The sequence below is a fragment of the Notamacropus eugenii genome, chromosome 7 (assembly GCF_028372415.1).
Source record: "Notamacropus eugenii isolate mMacEug1 chromosome 7, mMacEug1.pri_v2, whole genome shotgun sequence".
Classification (NCBI taxonomy): domain Eukaryota; kingdom Metazoa; phylum Chordata; class Mammalia; order Diprotodontia; family Macropodidae; genus Notamacropus; species Notamacropus eugenii.
In genome coordinates, this window is record NC_092878.1 from 137,771,207 (window position 1) to 137,784,167 (window position 12,961).

The 12,961-nt window shown below is 39.1% G+C and overlaps 1 protein-coding gene across 1 annotated transcript in view; it reads left to right on the forward strand.

Moving 5' to 3' along the window:
* DAPP1 (dual adaptor of phosphotyrosine and 3-phosphoinositides 1) overlaps nucleotides 1-12,961 on the forward strand; it is a 57,952-nt gene that overhangs the window by 13,235 nt on the left and 31,756 nt on the right. Inside the window, exon 2 of the mRNA XM_072623591.1 lies at nucleotides 11,522-11,644. Within this exon, the coding sequence (XP_072479692.1) occupies nucleotides 11,522-11,644 (123 nt within the window). The remainder of the gene's footprint in view (nucleotides 1-11,521; nucleotides 11,645-12,961) is intronic.

Here is a 12,961-nt window from a genome sequence, read left to right on the forward strand (position 1 = left end):
TGATATTTTCAGCAATGTTGTCAGAAGTCTTTGACAAGGACAAAAATGGAATCAAGGTCAGCTACCATGGTGATGGTAAACTTGTTTAACATGAAAAGGCTACAAGCCAAAAGTGAAGGGAGAGTCGGTACGTGATTTTTGCTCCCAGATGATTGTGCTGCACTCAGTGAAGCCTCTGAAACTGGGGTGCAACAAAGTACGGATCCATTCTCTGCCACTTGTACTAATTTTGCCCTAACAATTAACACCAAAGAAACACAGGCAGAGAACTAATAGCCTGCAATAACCAGCATCACACCATTCCACCCATATGTGGAGTCATCAGTTACAGCAAACAAAGAAATTCTAAGTACTGTGGATAAGTTCACTTACCTTGGCAGTGTACTTTCCAGGGGTGTACACATAGATGATGAGGTTGATGTGCCCATTGCTGAGCTAGCTCAGTGTTTGCGAAACACTGAAGGAAAGTTTGGGAGAGAAGAGGTATTAAACTGCCTATCAAACTGAAGGTCCACAGAGCCATTGTTCTGACCTCATTGTTGTATGCCTACGAAACTTGGAAAGTCTTCCAGTGCCATGCCAGGAAACTGGATTGCTTCCAATGGAATTGTCTTAGGAAGATTCTGAAAATCACTTGGCAAGATAAGGTATTGGACACTAAGGTTCTTTTTCAACCTGTTTTTTTAAATATACCTGCCAGTTAAGAATGGTTGTTATATTTTCAAATGCAATTAAAGTTTATTTTTTAAATGTAATAACCATTCTTAGCTCAAGGGCCTGCAAAAGCAGGTGCTGGGCTAGGTAGTTTGCTGATCCCTGAGTCTAATACAAAAGGGATTCCTACTATAATACACCAATAAATGGTCCTCCAACATTTGCTTGATGCAGATTTTAGCAGAGCTTTGGAAAAGGTACCTCATAGGATTGTTGTGGAGAAGGGGGAGAGGTCTGGATTAAACAATAGAATCAGATGGTTTCAGAACTGGTTGGAAGGACAGAATTAATCTGTTGTCCCAATATTTTAGTTTTAAAGGAGGGGGGAACCTACCACCTCTCAAACTGGCCCATTTCACTTTTGGACAGTACTCATTGTTGAGAAGGTTTGTTGCTGTCATTTTTCTTACATTGAACCCAAATCTGCCTCCTTGCAGGACCCAACTATTCCTTCTAGTTCTGCTGTCTGAGTCTAACCAAATCTAACAATTCTAAACAAAGCATATTTAATGCTTCCTCCACATTAGTCTTTCAGATACTTTAGGACATCTATCATGTTCTCCCTGAGTCTTTTCTTGTCCAAGCTAAACATCTTCAGCTCTTTCAACAGATCCTCACATAACATGGTCTTGCTAGCCCTCCTCTGAACACCCTCTAGCTTATCAGTGTCCTTCTTAAACTGCAGAAATGAAATAGTGTGACTTCCCAACGATGTCTGATAAGATCAATTGAATTCATCTTTGGTTACCTGCCCTGATCTTCAATCTTCTGTACGTATCTTTCAAAAAAATCAAATTTGACTGATGAGCTCTTTGTGCTACAACATTGTTCTCTGTAGAGATAGGCTTTTCCTTCTCAGTGGAATTATTTTCCTGTATGCCTTCAGAATTACATTCTTGAGACTGCCATGTCTTTTGATCTGGTTTCCCTTGAGGCTAAATTTGAACTTGGGTCTTCCTGACTCTCCATGGAACTCTATCCACTACAACACCTAGATGCCTCAAGAAGGCAGAGCTGGAGGAACACAAAAATGTGCTACATTCCTTTAGTGTCAGAGATGCTAAGGGCTAAGACTGGTAAGGAAAGCTAAGCAAAAGAAAAAGTGGGGTCTTGGAGGAGACATTTATGATATGGGAGAAGGAGTATCAAAGAAGGGATAGAATCCTTGTTTGGGGATATAATAACACAGAGAAACCATAGCTGCTTGATTCCTTTTCTACTTGAGATTGCTCTGTCTGTCAAGAAGAATGATGTTTAAACTGAAAAAAACATAATAAAAATGCCTATTAGGTAATATGAATGCAAAATTAGTAAAGACACAGGACGAGAGCCCCACCTGCCCTTGGAGAAGTCAAGTAACTTATAGTTTCAGATCCGGAAAAGATTGGCAAATGTGATGCAAGAGTCACTAATAGTGAATTTTAGAGATTGTAGACAATGGAGGTAGTGCCACAGAATTGAAGAAGGGCAAATGTCATTCCAGTTTTCAAAAGAGAGAAGAGATTAGCATCAGTGAGCTTGGCTTGAATTCTTGGAAAAATTCTAGACCTCATTATTGAAGAGATAGTTATAGAATATCTAAAAGTGGTAATCCCATGGCTGTACCAAACTAACCAAACTGGCTTACTAACTAGGTATATTTTGCTTCAATTTTAGCAAAGCATTAGGTAAAACATTTTAAATTATTCTTGTGTGAACAATAGATGTGAGCTAGAAGGTAGTGTCATTAGAAGGATTCAGAACTGATTGACTTCAGATATATTGGTTTGACTGGTATCATCTTGGAAAGAGGACTCCTGTGGAATGCCTTCAAGATCTGTTCTTTGCCCTGTGCCATTCAACATTTTTGCCAATGATTTAGATGAAAGCATAATAGGCATGCTTACCAAACTTGTAGATAATACATAATGAAGAGGGACAGTGGACACAAAGGGTGACAAAAGTCAGGATCCCTCAAAGTATTGACCTGAGTCTAATAAGATAAAATTTAATAAGAAATTCTAAAGTCTTATCTAAATCTGAAGTCGTATTTCATTCTAAAGTCTTAGATTTAAGAAATCATTTTTGTGAATACACGATGGGGAAGTTGATTAAGCAGCCTTTTCTTAGAAAAAGACCTTGGGATTTTAGTAGGTTAAAGACTCAGTATGATTCACCAATATGATGTGGTAGTCAAAAAAACTATTGAAATCTTGAGCTGCGTTAAGAGGGGCAAGGTGCGTAGGACTAGGGAATGGATAGATCCACTGTATTTGGCCCTGGTCAGACAACATCTGGGGAACCAGTTCAGTTCTGGGAAACAGTTTAGGGAGGACATTGCTAAGTTGGAAAGTGTCCAGGGGAGGGCAACCCATAATGTTCAAGGATTTTGAGAATATGTCACAAAAGGATGATTTGAAGAAAGAGAATAATAATAGGGACATCCAGAAGGTCATAGGAAACCAAACCCAAAAGAGAAGCCATGGCCTCAACTTTATACATATTTATGTGTTTATACATAAATATCCTATGTTTAGGCAATATGTAAAGGGAAATGGAAATCCCCATGCAAGGAAAGAATTTTGACCTCATAACTAGCTTAGCGATATGGTGAGATAAATACCCATTACTGAGTCCTGAGGGGTATGCCTTATTCAAAAGAAGAAAGATAAATAAAAGAGGTGGAAGTGAGATAGCAGGCTGTATTAAGATGTTATTTTCATGTGAAGAAATCCAGGAACTAGCAGGGGGAAATATGGTAGGTAGCATTTGGGTGAAGATTAACAACTGAAAGAAAAACGGAAGTAGTTTTGTCATTGGAGTATATTACAGACCACCTCATCGAAAAGGGCAATAGATAAAGAATTTCAGACTCAAATAATAAGCCTAGTATAGAGGAATAATTCTGTAGTGGTGAGGGATTTCAGTTTATCTGGATATCTGCAAGAGTTCTCCGCCTCTTTCTCTGTATCTCTGATTATCTGCTTCTGTCTCTGTCTCTTTCATCTGTCTGTCCCTGTCTCTCTTTCTGTCTGTCTTTCTCTTTCTCTTTGGTAGGGATGCTAATAAACTTCTTGACTTGCCTTAATAATAATTTGTTCTTTCAAAAGGTAGAGGAATAAACAAAGGGAAATGGTGCTCAAAATTTGATTGTCACCATCAAGGAGGAACTCCTTGCTGAGGCTAGAAATGATGGGAACTTTGCAGGGAGGGGCGAAGTGACCACTCCCTCTAAGAGTTTGTAATAAAGGGACAGGAAATCTAGACAGTCTGACACAAACCCTAGATTTGGAGAAAGTCATTTTCAAAGCTTTTAAAGTATAGTAGCTGCCAATGAACTAAAATTCCATAGGGCAAATCAGCTCAGGATGGATGAGAAATTCTCAAGAATTAAATTCTGAGGGCACAGAGGAAAACAATTCTGTTGAGAGGGAAACTATAAGAATCATCTGAGAAAACCAGTGTCAATGTGTGGAGAATTCACCAGCCAGTTTGGTTTTTTAAAAGGTATGTACAGAAGGGGAAGGCAAAAACAGATAGATACCAAAGAGTGACCCAATCCTGTAAAGATAATATCTGGAGAGCTAAAGTTCGGGATGAGCTAAAAGAGGAATCAGGGGGAAGAGAAAGCAATGTCAAGGAATTGGAGCTTTTTGACAGCTATATTGGAAGAAAAGTGAAATGGGGTGGAGGACTTGAACTACATGGGACAGTACATGCCAACAGAGTAAAGGTGCATGCCAACAGAGGTTACTTTGCTTCTATTCTCTCTGCCAAGGAGAATGACTTTTGGACTGAAAAGGACAGAATGACTACAATAAATCAAGGTGGGGGATTTAGTGCACTGCAAGCTTGACAGTGTGATATGACAGTATGCCCCTCTCCCTCCAAGAACCCCTAATGTTATCTTAGGCTGTAGTAAGTGGAATCCAGCCCCTACTATCTCAGTCAATAGACCAATGTAACTAGTATATTTTGTCTCTTTCTTTACTGAAACCCCAAGCTCAAAAAAAAAAAATTCCAATACCCAATAATCTCAGAATTATAGAATTTTATAGTTGAGTGGGATATGGAATCATCCTTAAAATAGGATATTTCCACCACACAAGATGATAAAGAAATTATGCCATCTAAAGAATGCCTGAAGGAAATAAGGAAGAGGCTAAATCTGGGGGTGAGAGGGGAAGAGAATAGGGAGGAGGAGAAAGGGAATGTTTAAAGGGCTGACATGTGGACCAGGGACTAGACTTGATTTGGGGCTTGGGGGAAGAGCAGAAGGAAAAAGGCAAAGGGAATCACCATTTCTCAAGTGCCTACTGTATACCAGAACCTGCACAACGTGCTTATTATCTCATTTGAAGAAGCAGGAATAATGGTTGGACATTGAAATGTAGACAAATAAAGACTTTGTGTCATGAGAAGTTTTCTAAGCATTAGACGGAATGGGGTGCTCTGGGACATCGTGAGTTCCTCCTCACCAAAATGGTTCAAACAGGCTCATGACCACTTGCCTGGCATGTTAAACAAGGGACAACTTTTTGGTTATGGATTAGACTAGACAGTCAGTAAGGTCCCTTCCAACCCTAAAAAAATTCTGTGATTCTCTGATCCTAAGAACTGAGAATGTTTACTCTAGAGAAGAAAAGACTTGTGATATGATAAGTGTCTTCTAATACTTGAAAGACAATCATGTAAAAAAGGGATTAGATTCTGTTTGGCTCTAAAGAATAGGTCTAGCAGTAAAGGAAAGGAGCAAATTTAGGCTGATATAAAGAAAACTTCTTAATGACCAGAGCTATCAGATGACAATCTGACAAACTAGGACGTAGTAGGCTATACTTCATTGGTCTTCAAAACTGGATGACCCCGTATCAATGTTGTGGAAATGATTCTTATTTGGGGGGGGGGGTATGATTTGAACTAGATGATTGCTGAGGTTCCTTCCAACTAGTAGTAGTGTAATTCTGGGATTCAAAGTAAGAGAAAATATTCTTTTATTAGCTTCTATTCCATTTATCAGTAGAAGCAGTATGGTATAGCATATGGAAAGCCAGGCCCTTAACCAAGTCCCACTTCTGACACCTACTGACTGTGTGGTCCTGGGTAAGTCACTTCACCACTCCATGTCCCAGACAACACTAAGATTAGACATTGCCAGCAAGGTGTTTCTATTAGAAGACAGAGGTTCTTCACAGAGGAGTTTCCCAAGTGAATGCAAGCCCAGGATCAGTCCCTATCCTATCTTGGGTAATTGCTACTGAATTTTTATCTCCTCCCTCAACTAGAATCCCAAGCTCAAAAGGAAATTCCAGAATTTTGTACTTGAGAAGGAGCTGGAATCATCCTTAAAAGAATTATTAGTAAGCATTGCTATTAAGAAAAGAATGCTATTAAGTTGATCCTTCTCTCCTTTGTCATGGTGTGAGGATTCTTGAAGGCTGTCAGCAGAGCACAACTCAGGTCCTACTAAGTTTCACATCTCCTCTTGAGTACAAACTATGATTACTTTCCAAGTCTAGCATTGACAGGCTCTAAGAGATTCCCTTCCATGGCTACAGGGTGATAAATTTTTGGCCCCAACAGTTCTGGAAGGCCATCCATTAAATCAGAGGAGGAATACAATTTGTATCGATATCCACACCAGAGATAACATATTTCCTTGAAGGGAAATCATATTATGGAACACCTTGAGTGGGAGACCCTGCAGTTCTGGTTACATCCTGTTGGAAATAGACAACTGAAAGTTTTCAATCATTATCAACAAACATTTATTGAGATTACCATGTGTAAAAATAACACTGTGCTGTGCACTGGCCTAAGGCTGAAAACTAACACGTTCTCTACTCTTGCAATGTTTCCATTCTAATCTGGTTGGATAGACTATATAGATGAAATATAACTTGTCATAAAAAGCCAAATGAGGGTTTAGGTAGAGGCAGATATTTAGGGGTTAGGTTTTTCCTATGAAGATTAGTTGTCTATTAGGATTTTTTTAAATAAGAGGATTTCTACGATGCTTTATCTTTATTATTAAATGGGAGGTAGCATCACCTAGCAGAAACACACCAAGACTCAGAGCCAGAAACACTGGGGATCAAATTCCATTTCTGATACATACTTTCTGTGTGACCCTGGGCAAGTCATTTAACCTTATTTGCCTCAGTTTTCTCCTTTGTAAAAATGAGCTGGAGAAGCAAATGCCAAACCACTCCAGTTTCTCTGCCAAGAAAACCCCGAATGAGATCATCAAGTTGGACACAGCTGAAATGACTCAACAACAACAAATTTTTAAATAGCAAAGCAAGTATCTGCCTGAATTGGTAGAGGAAGTTCACCATTAAGGGATTCCTATCCAATGACATCCCAGATCCAGTCCCTGGAGCTAGATTGATTGTTGCCCTTTGCTCTCCTAGAGGACAAAATGACACCACTAAGTTGGAGTCAAGGTACAGTGTTAGCCTGTGGCTAATCAGGCCAGCAGATGCTTAGAAGGCTCTACCACAGGTCAAACATATGAACATTTGCAGTGGAGATGTCTCTAAATGTGTGCGTCTCGTGTTTCTGCCACCATTCTGTTTTGCTCATAGAGCACAGTGCCTTCTTTGATGCTGCTTGACCCTTCGTTTCCCATGTCTCACAGCCGATTCCAAAGTTCTTCAGAGGCTTTGAAAGCATCCTTGCTTCTTCTGACCACCATGTGAGCACCTGCCTTGCGTGACTTCTCCATAAAAGTCTTTAGGCATTTGGTATTCAAACAATGTGGCCAGCCCATATTTGTACAATGTCTGTGGAATACAGATCTTGTATCAAATTACAATTTGCCTTCTATCTAACTTAAGAACCTAAAGAGAGCCTTGGGTTTTTGTTTCTTGTTTTATTTTGCTTTGTTTTCTATTTTTTTTTTAACAAATAAAAGGACTCCTAGAAATGTCTCAAGCAATAAGGGTCAAATCCTGCTACACCGAAATCAAGGGAATATCTATGTTATTTTGTTGGCTTAGAATTTTATGGAATCAGCTATTGCTTTAAAAAGTGAGGTTCAAATAACTGGCTCAGGGCTTTGTCATGCTGAGATTTTTGTCTCAAAAGTATCTGTAGATAAAAAGGACATAAAAGGGCTCTTGAGGATTCATTGCCTGAAGAGGAATAGAACTTTTACCTTGGAAAAGCCTAAGGTTACAGTGAGCTCATCTCAGGTTCTGGTCTGAGATTAGAGCTAAGCTGAGTTAATGAAAGGTTGAGGCTGAGGAGCAGGTATGTTTTCTTTCAAAGATACTTCCTTTTTTTTTTTTTTTTGTAAGTTACAGCTTTACACCAACATGAAAAATGCAGAGTGATGACATCTTTGCCTGAAAGAGGAAATGTACTCAAGAAATAGACACCAGGAAACACAGTTTTAGAAAACAGATAACTTTGAAACCTATGAAGGAACTTCCTTCCACTAACGTTCAAACATTTTCTTTTTAAAGGTTAACATGATTGATTCCTGTGAGGAAGGCTACTTTTTTTTACACAGTGGCCCACAGATTGGATCATGAATAAAACCTCATGGGAAAGATAAAATCCATTTTCTTTTTGGATTAGAAAATTATGATAAAATTTATTTGGTCCCAGGTCTCTTTCATTCATGGGATATGATTGAGACACTAGGGATGTTGCTCATATTACAATATAAGCAGTGTAAACCCAGGGTTTATTTTCTTATCATGCCCAAGTTTCTTTTTCTACCTATTTGATTGACAGTAAAGCTTAAAGGTATTACAAGGCAGTAGTGATTCTTCCATAAAATGATTTCCTCTTGCTGACAGTAGAGGCTGGGGAGAAACAGAGATTAGGAAAACCGAAGGAGCAGAGAAGAAAAGGGAGACTATTCTTGATGTTAGTGGGATTGATTAATCCTGTTTTGATTCTCACAACTACAATATAACTCTGCTGACCAGTTCTGTTCCCTCTCCCACCCTTACTCAGTATTTTCTTTGAATTTTACAAAATCTCAGAAGAGACATTCTGGATCAGCTAGTTCATTCCTGAATAAATCTTATGTTCGACTAATGTGGGCAAAGTAAATTGGGGGTGGGGATGGATTAAGAGCCTCAGTGATTGGAAGGATGGTGTCACACTCAACAGAACAGAAAATCTAGAAAGAAGGATGGATTTGGAAAAAAGAAAATGAGTTTCATTATAGAGGAGTTGAGTTTGAGATATGTGTTCCCACATGGTGATTCCCATGTGGTGATATTCAAAAGAAGGCTGGTTATGAAGACCTGAAACTCCACAGATTCAATGAGGCTGATTATGTAGATTTGGTAAGTCATCTGTATAGAGATGATAATTGGAACCCAAGGAAGCTAATGAGATCACTGAGAGACAGGGAATCTTTGAAGAAAAAAAAAGCAGCCCATGACCAAGCCCTGGGACACACCCAGGTATAGAAGGCAGAACACAGATGTTGATCCAGAAAAGGAGACTTTAGAAAGACCAGTCAGACAAGTGGGATAGACATGGAATGTGGGTGAGGTTCTGTTGGTTCAGAATCCACAGTATCTGAGGATCTAAGTTGCTCTTTTCCCCATGATCAGACCAACTAGGAAAAGCAGGTGGTTGAGTACTGGTATGAAGAGTACCCCTTTCCCTTATGCTGAAGAATAAATTTGGTCTCCAGCTTTCCTAAAAGTAATGAACTTGAAAGACTTGAAAGAATCATATCCTATCCATTTCTTAAATATTTTCCAAAGATTTCAGAGTGGTGGGTCTTCACTGGGAGTTAGTGGCTGCTGTGCCCCATGACAAGATAACTGCTTCTCCGTTAGAGATCAGATGTTTATGTAGAAAATTCTAATAGCCAGGTCTCTACTTGCCAATATATAAAGAGTGGAGGCTGGGGAGAGGGGTAAAGAATTCAAACAAAAAAGCGGGAGAGTAGGAGAGCACCTAGTTTCCTTTAGTGAATTCAGGTGACCTGGCCCAGATAAACTCCACCTCAGGTTCTGAAAGAGCTGGCAGAAGTCAGTATTGAGACACTGTCAGGAGTATTTGAAAGATCATACTGTGGGAGATATTGGACATAGTTTGGTGTTGATTTTTTGTTAATGTTGAATTAATCAGAGAAATGGTATTTGGAAAAGTTCTTAAAATTCAGCCTTTTATGAAGGCTATGAAATCATTTGCATAATTTATGTAAGGTAAAAATAATGTAGATCCTTCTCTTGCCCCTCCCACCATTAGAATGTAGGTCGGTTATGACTTGCCCATTGTAAATACTTAATGAAGTGTCTATTGAATCAAATGAAAAAAACATTGAAATATCATGGACAGGGGAGAAGTCCCACAGATTGGAGAAAGGCAAATAACCCAATATTTTTTTCTTCTCTTCAAAACTAAAATTTTTATTTTATTTTAAAATAAAGGTTTTCACTTCCTCTTCCAGTGTTCCAATTTCTAAAAAAAGGAAAGGAAAAACAAAATTAAGTCTTCAAATTTAAAGGCTAGTGAACTAGACTTCAGTTTCTTGGGAAATTCTAGAACAGGTGTTCTAGACATGTCATACAAGGTCCAAATAGGGAGGTGAGATTTCGAAGTGCTAGCATGACTTCATCAAATACAGGTCTTGCCGTACTAACATCCTTTCCTTTTTTGGACAGAATTACTAAACTAGTAGTTGAGGGAAATGCTGTGGGTATTGTTTCTCTTTTTATCCAGATTTTAGCAAAGCTGTTGATAAGAATATGTCCTAGTAGAAAAGATGGAGAAACATTCAGAATTGATTGCAATAATACTGGTGCAATATCAACATACTAGGTCTTCAGTGGAGTACCTCATTGTTGTCCCTCTGCTGTTTAACATTTTTATTAATGATTTGGATAAAGGCAAAGATGGTGCGATCTTCAAGTTTTCAGATGACAACAAGTTAGAAAAGATAGCTTACATTCTGGAGGACAGCATCACGATCCAAATGGTTCTTAACAGACTAGAGTATTTGGGCTGGATCTAAGACAATGAAATTTAATAGAGATGAATCACTCAATCCATAAACATTGTCTCTATTTTCTTCCTTTTACATTTTGTGATTTCATCAAGTGGTTTGGGGGGACTCCGTTGGGGTTGCATTCCCCCAAATTTTTCTAGACCCAGGTCTTTCATAATAATGATATAGAGAAAACCCCAAACTAGGAGCTCCAAGACATAGTTCATGTTGCTTAGAACCTCCGCTCTCCCACCCAAATAAAACCAGGACTCTTTCAAGGAGTCATTTTATAAAAAATATAGCACAACCCCTAACTGATGCCTTGTTCATGGAATCCACTATGGCCAGGCATTAGATAATAGATCCAGGAGCTCTGGATCTGGGTCTTAGCTTCTCATAGCATAGCTCATGGACTTAAGAGACCCTAAACCCACCCTCAGTGCAGATTGAAGCTTCTGTAGCTGGTCTTACTCTATTCAATGTCACATCACTGTCAGGGATGTCCACCTGCTTCTGAAGTATCTAGCTCATGGCTCACTCATGGAGCATGGAATCAAAGGAAGATCTTTGGAAGTTTGCTGCCATTCCAAATTGGCATCTCTGACCTTAAAAACTTTAGTTCCTATTTCCTGTGGCCAGAGACAAGAGGTATGTCACTGGCTCCCTGGAGTGTCAGTTCTTCTCTAGTTTTTGGCTCAGTGAGTGAGTTCTACCCTCTCCTTATAGCAATTTAACACCTTTGTTCTCTAAGTACCCCATACTGGAGGGGAAATTATTGAACTCATTTATGATCAAAAACTCAGAAAACAAGAGACTGCTACATCTTGTTCCTTGAATGTAATTTTGATTTTTTTTCCCATTTAGATGGTATCATGGCAATCTCACTCGACATGCTGCAGAAGCACTTCTTCTCTCAAATGGAAGTGATGGAAGTTACCTCTTAAGGGATAGTAATGAGAAGACTGGTCAATACTCTCTTTCCGTGAGGTATGTTATCCAATCAAGAAATGAGAACAACACAACAGCACTTGGTAATTACACTGATGTAGCTCAAGCTCTGGGCTCATTCTCCCAGCGCCCTCTCTTACAGACCCAACCAGACCTCAGCCATTACTTTTTCCCTCAGGATTCTAGGACAGAGGATAATTTTCTAGGAGCAGAGGCTCATGAGCCCCCATCAATGTATGTCCCTTATTGATTATCCTTTTATATAATTACCCAGACTTAAATAGTTTTTAGAAAAAGATATTTACTAAGGTAATGTAATAAGAACAGTTGGTACAAGCTCCCTTCCAAACCTGGAACCCACTCACAACAACCATATGCAAAGTCCAGGGAAAAGTGGGTTCAAGCTTAGAGAACATGAAGCAAAAAGAATAAGTCTTTGCTTATAGAAGTCCTTCAGTTAGAAGTCCTCTTCTCACCTTCATAACCTGACCCCTCCATGGAAGTACTCTTAGGTATGGTGTGTCTTTCTACTGAATACTTTATAAAGTCCTGAAGCTGCCTTTCCTTAGTGTGTCTAGCTGATCCTTAGCTCCTGATATAGACAGACAGACAGATAGATAGATAGATAGATAGATAGATAGATAGATAGATAGATATAGATATAGATATAGATATAGATATAGATATAGATATAGATATATTCCCATCAGCTCTTCTACAGATGCTGTTAGAACACTGATGAGAACTCCAAGTTGAAGTCCAGGAGGTCATCCTCTGGTTAAGGTGGGAGAGTCAAAGATTCTTCTCTCCTCCACCCAAAATGATTCTTTCTCAGGAATTTGACTAGAACTATTCTCTCTTTTACTAGAAAACTAGGCTCCTTTATATAAGAACCATAGAGTATAACTGAGACTTTTAAGCCCATCCCAACAAACCTTCTTTATATTGTTAATTCCTCAAGACCTTAGCTTGGAAAGGCTAGTGACCCCCCTGCATCCTGAGCCATCTCCTGTTGTCCTGATCCATATTTGTCCACTGGACCCAGATGGCTCTGGAGGAGAAAGTGAGGCTAGTGATTTTTCACAGCTCTCCTCTCTCACTTAAATCCAGTTCACTTGCATGTCATGCCATCATCTCCCTGATGTCATGGTCCCTTTGAGAATGAAAAACAAGCAGCAGCAATCCTTTCACTCCTTCCAAATGGCTTTCACTCCTTCCCAGTTGTTCAAAGATCTCAAACCTAACATAATTCCCTTGATTGATAGACTAAGTATGTTCTTACCTGGTTAATGTAGTTACTTTAAGTGGGAAGGAATAATTGATTTAATTGACACCCTCCCTCATCTCACACTTAGA